This window comes from Sinocyclocheilus grahami, unplaced genomic scaffold (assembly GCF_001515645.1).
Source record: "Sinocyclocheilus grahami isolate Dianchi unplaced genomic scaffold, SAMN03320097.WGS_v1.1 scaffold313.1, whole genome shotgun sequence".
Classification (NCBI taxonomy): domain Eukaryota; kingdom Metazoa; phylum Chordata; class Actinopteri; order Cypriniformes; family Cyprinidae; genus Sinocyclocheilus; species Sinocyclocheilus grahami.
Genome location: NW_015505492.1, coordinates 157,756 through 163,927, shown reverse-complemented (window position 1 = coordinate 163,927; position 6,172 = coordinate 157,756). Strand labels below are relative to the sequence as shown.

The following is a 6,172-nucleotide window of genomic DNA, read 5'->3' as shown; positions in this document are numbered from 1 at the left end:
AATTCCGACTTTGCTATGACAATCTGGTGATTCTGAATCAGCTACTGTTTTGTTATTAGTTTAAGTATTTGCTATTGACTGTTCAAATGCGGAGTTTTGCGCATCGTGTGTGTGTGTGTGTGTGTGTGTGCGTGCGTGCGAGCAAGAGAGCGCGAGAGAGAGATGTGTGTGTGTGTGTGCGTGTGTGCGTGCGTGCACACATCACAGTGGAGTCAGCTGTCTTAACCGTGGCTTGTGTGCTGCAAACACATATTCATCCCTGTGTCTGTCACGAGACTCTGCTCCCCTTTCGGGCTCTGTCTTTACATTTATTTTGAAAGATGAAGCTCGCAATTATGGTAAGGGGCGTTACATTTCCGACGAGTGCTTGCGGTGTTCGGCCAATCACAATGCACTGGGTCAGCTGGCCAATCAGAGCAGACTGCGCTTGTCAAAGGAGGGGGCTTTGTTGAAAACGACATGTTTGAGAGAGGCGGGGCACAGAGGACTTACAATAATGTACAGTATTTGAAAAATAATGTGTTTTTTGAACATTAAAGCATGTCAACATACTCTGTTACACCAAATACACAAAATAATGATCTTTAAAAAAGCATCATATGACCCCTTTAACATATTGTGATGCCCTGTCCGGCCGGAGCGTAACATAACATCTCTACATTTGTGATCGGATAAATAACAAACAACAAGTGCTACTCTACACTGCCCAAAAAACTTGTGTTTGAATCGTCAGTGGCAAATTCTTTACATATAAAAAACGTACTTACAGTCTGCGAGTCAGAACAGCCGGCACTGAAGTCTACTCTACCAGGATCGGGAAACAGTCCTCCATAAAATGCGCTGGACACATCTGAATATTTGGGTTAAACTGTTCTGGAACAGTGTTGTAAATACAACTAAACCACTGATTTCTAGTAGTACCCTCTTTTGGAAGGCCAAACAAAGCAGTTTCGCTTTCACAACGAAAAAGCGTCACACACCGCGGCCTTGAGTGAGCGGAGGCCGAGGGCTAGAGTGAGCAGAGACGGGCGGGCTTGAGAACGGCGCTGCCAGCGGATTCGACGAAGGAGCGTCCGGTGGGCTTGCGGCAACCACATGTGACGACCCCGGGCTGGACTCCGCTTCGTCCACGGTGAAAGCCGATCCGGCGATCGACAGCGCGAAGTTGATGTATTTCCTCAGCGACCAGCACGGATCAGCTCCAGGCATGACGAAGCGGATATCGTCCTTTTTTGGAAGGCCAGCCAAAGTAGTTTCGCTTTCACAACGAAACACAGCGCCTTCACGACATGGCGGCAGCAACAATACTACAGCGAGAATAAAAGTTACGCCTTCTTTCCGTGAACATTTGGCCGGTGTTATGCAAATCTTCCCGCATCGTGACGTAGACATGTGGGGGCGTGTTAGAACGAGCTGTTTTAGGTAGGCGTGGTTGACTCTTAACTTTTATAAAGAATATCTCTTTGGATTTGAGACTTTAGTCTTTGCAACTTTACAGATCTTCTTTATGCACCAAGAGCTTGTAACACTCCAAAGAGAAAGGAAAACTTGAAATCGCATCATATGACCCCTTTAAGAAATGTTTTTTTGGTATACAAAATATTCTTAACTTTATTCTTAAGTTAGAGGTTAAGAATAAAACAGCAGTTAAGAATTTCATTCTTAAGAATGTTTTGTGAATCTGGCCCCTAGATTCTGGTTCTAGTTACTTTAAAACACTTGCTATAGTCATGGCTTAAGGGGCTGCATGCTAGGCACTGTATTAAAAAAAGTTTAATGTTTAAATGTAAAAGGCAATCGTTTGATGTTTAAATGTCATAAATATATTAAGATAAAATTTATTAAAACAATTTTAATAACTGCAGAATAAAATGGTGAGTGTTGTAGATAGGATTTGGAACTGACACAAAGGTAAACAACTTTTGTTTATTAGACAAGGGACATGGTGATTGGCTGATGTAGATCTCAACATGGTCACACTTGACTAGAATCAAATATATTTCAAATGCAGCAGACCTTAGTGTACATCATTAGGGCTGTTGCGATTCATCAATTTTATTCGACTACTCGATTTTTAAAAATCCTTGACTTAATTTTGCTCGAGTCGACTAACCGGCAAAATACTGGAAGTGGCACATTTCACAGACGAGAATGTATAAAACACATTATTAGTCTGTTTTCCAAGGCTGCATGATATATTAAACTCATTTTAAAATAATTTTAAAAATCATAATTAAGCATACTTGTGAATTCACAAATGCTACGATTTAATTAAATAATTATATGCGATGCAGTTCTAATACAGTATATGCGCTTTAATTATTTACATGCGTGTAGGTTAAGTACATGCGTCACACATAATTTACATGTGTAGAGCGTCTCAAAGTCCATCTCTGCATGTTGTTTGGGTTTATTATAATGTTCATCTGGGAACGCAACATGCGCCATTTCATCAGATTTGTAAGGTAAATAATTTATAAATCTAGGCAAACACAGAATACATCGCAGTTTCAAAATAAAAGCTCAAACCCCGACTCTGAGTTTACACGTTTTGATGTCCACATATTCATTTAATTACAGTGGCTATAGCATTTCTGTCCTAAAGAAATGGCCAAATATTAAAGATTAAGTGGACATTTGAATGAAATGATGCTTGGTCAATATTAAACAAGTATTAGATCGCACAGCAATGTGTAAAAATAATCATTAGGATGTTGGCGCCCTCTGCAGGACTTTGTTGTAATGCGTAATGTACATTAGCTCTATTGTTTATTATACATGATGTATTTTAACAATTATTTGAACTAATTATTATTGCCTCATTGCTATTATATGTATTTTTAAGTCATTTTAAAGGCTATAGTTCACTAACATCTATTTTTATTAGCACAAAAAAAAAAATTATAATCATAGGGCACTAGTCACACATAATTTACATGTGTAGAGCGTCTCAAAGTCCATCTCTGCATGTTGTTTGGGTTTATTATAATGTTCATCTGGGAACGCAACATGCGCCATTTCATCAGATTTGTAAGGTAAATAATTTATAAATCTAGGCAAACACAGAATACATCGCAGTTTCAAAATAAAAGCTCAAACCCAGACTCTGAGTTTACACGTTTTGATGTCCACATATTCATTTAATTACAGTGGCTATAGCATTTCTGTCCTAAAGAAATGGCCAAATATTAAAGATTAAGTGGACATTTGAATGAAATGATGCTTGGTCAATATTAAACAAGTATTAGATCGCACAGCAATGTGTAAAAATAATCATTAGGCTGTTGGCGCCCTCTGCAGGCCTTTGTTGTAATGCGTAATGTACATTAGCTCTATTGTTTATTATACATGATGTATTTTAACAATTATTTGAACTAATTATTATTGCCTCATTGCTATTATATGTATTTTTAAGTCATTTTAAAGGCTATAGTTCACTAACATCTATTTTTATTAGCACAAAAAAAAAATTATAATCATAGGGCACTATGAAATCCGTTTTATTTCCAAATTCAGTTTTTTCAATTTTCATTTTTCTATACTCTGTTTTAATGGTTTTAAAAAGTTTAGTTTTTCAGAAATATTGCACATTTACATTTTTCTCCTAAACAAATTCTGGTAAATAATATTTCTGGTAAATACTCCTTTAAAAAGTGTTTTTTGATTATAATTTTATTAGTAGTAGACTAGAACACGTGGATATGTTGTCATTCTTACACTATAATACTGAACTTTGATTTCAGTCATTTGGACTATGAGATGGACACTTGCTTCTTGCACTTTATATTGTACTTTACTTTTTTACTTTTGGATTTCTTTGGTTTAATGAAATATAGCTGAATAAAATATTCTTAAGTAAAATTGTTGATTTTTTGTGGGAAATTAATCATTTAGATTAATCAATTAAACGATAAATTAGTCGATAGATTAATCAAAATAAAAATAGTCGTTAGTGGCAGCCCTATACATCATACACTACACAAGTATTCATTAAGGTTACCATAGCACTAGGTCCAGGTCGCACTTCTTTAGGGCTGCTGGTGGGTTTCTATGGTTACAGGCAAATCAGCCTGTATCATTATGACCTCACAGTCAAAAATACTCAGAATAAGGAGGCATGTCGGCCCATGTATATGCAGACTTAAACCATGACACTACTATTGTGTGAAGGCAGACAGTAAAAGTGTATCTGGTGTATTAGTGAGAGTCTTTATATGGAACAGAGACAAACACACTCAAACACGGAGATGTACAGACACACACACACGTGGCAGTAGTGATAGCAGGAGCAGGCTAAGGACAGGATTACTTACACATTGCTTCGTTAACCACAGACAAAGCGGCGGCCACCTCTCCTGCCTGTTCCAACCTCAGAGACTGGTCTAACAGAGACTCTGCCTCCAACACACACCTCTCAAAGCCTTCCCCTTTCCCTGCAGGTAAAAAACATCATAGCACAGCGCTTTTCAGCATGGAAACCAGCACACCTGCATTTCACACACACGTACACATGCAGTCCAAAGCTCCAAAGGATAAGCCACAGCAGAAACCCAAGGAAATGCATCCGGAGACAGAGCCACTCCCTTCGCCCCTGGCACGGCATGCTGACGCCTCACCTTGGTTCTGGAGCTCATCCAGATCCATGAACTTGCTGGGTCTGGGATTGAAGCCCATGGCCGCCTCTTTCTCCTTTTCCTTTCGCCTCTGTAACTCTTGCTCCTTGGCCCGGCGCGCTACTTCCTCCTGTAGCTCATCCAGTTCACTGCGGCCCTCACCTGCTACACACAAACACAAACATGAAAATATTAAGCAAACAATCTTGGATAATCTATTGCTGCATTTACACATTCAACCAAATTAGTTTTTTTGTTTTTCATGATCCAAATTTTTTGGCAATAAACTTTCCAAATAAGTTGACTGCCAAAAAAGTTGTCATCTGACTTACATGTAGTATTGTTATTGTTAACTAAAACGAAATCTATTAACAATAATTTTGGTAATTTTATTTCAAAGCTGAAATAGAAATATTCAATGAAAACGTTTAACCAACAAAAATTTGACATTTTTCCATCTAATTGAAATACGTCCAAGCTGAAGTACTAAAACTACTGAAACTGAAATATAAATGAAAGCTTAATAGAAGTAATATATATATAAAAATGAATAAAAATGGCAAAAGCACAAAATTATTAAAATGAACAAAATTTTAATGAAAATATAAAAATATTATTAAATACAATACAGCATATAATTAATACTAATCTTAGACTGCTTACATAAAAACCTTTGTATCGGATTCTCTTCTTAATTCTGAATCTTTCATCATTGTTACATGGTTGAGACAGCTGCTGTCTAAAGTAAACTATACGCAACCAGACCAAAAGTACCTCTTAATAATATGAAAAATATCATGCAATTATTGTGTGATTGATCACTGCTGTCACTTCATAAATCTGTAACATACACTAATTCCCACTATTAATGTAAACACAGTCCTAAGTGAATACAAATAGACAGAAAAAACCCCCAGATGTATGGCAAAATATTATATTTGTGCATTAAGCCTTGCAGTGTGATATCAGCATAAGAGGCACACAATTATAATATGCACAAAATTCTATACAACGAACAGTAGGCGGTGACCAAACACATCTATTCTGGTCACATGGAGAAGCACAAACAGATATAGCAGTTGATAGCTCTCCAGGGCAGACTCATGTTCCTCAGTTTACATAACAGATATACAGAGATAACATTTCACAGAAAGGAACAGGATGCATTTATGTTGCGGCTGATTCTGCTCAATACTGCTTGCTTATTATATTAAGTTCATATACTGAAACAGCAAAAAGGGCATGTGACATCTAGTTTAAACATGATTAATGCCGTAAGGTAAAGAACAGGTGAAATCGCCCACATGCTGACTGTATGACGACTATAAACACACACATTCACATACTGTACACACCTAAACTCATATGACTGCTGCTCTTGACTGATGCTTTGACATCCTGCAGTAAGGCACTGCTGCTCTTGGATTTGGTCTTCCATGATGGGCTGACATCAGGTGGAGGCTTTTTCATTCCTGCCTCTTGTAAGCTGGAAAACGCAGAGAGAGAGAGAGAGAAAGAGAGAGAGAGAGATGAATGATGTGCTAACAAAGATCCTTATC

General features: G+C 37.5%; 1 protein-coding gene across 1 annotated transcript in view; it reads right to left on the bottom strand.

Moving 5' to 3' along the window:
- Positions 1-6,172, bottom strand: part of LOC107601774 (inactive ubiquitin carboxyl-terminal hydrolase 54-like) — a 56,676-nt gene that overhangs the window by 7,802 nt on the left and 42,702 nt on the right. The window contains exons 15-17 of the mRNA XM_016294067.1: positions 5,969-6,099; positions 4,617-4,778; positions 4,314-4,433 (exon numbers count right to left, since the gene is read on the bottom strand). Of these exons, the coding sequence (XP_016149553.1) occupies positions 4,314-4,433; positions 4,617-4,778; positions 5,969-6,099 (413 nt within the window). The remainder of the gene's footprint in view (positions 1-4,313; positions 4,434-4,616; positions 4,779-5,968; positions 6,100-6,172) is intronic.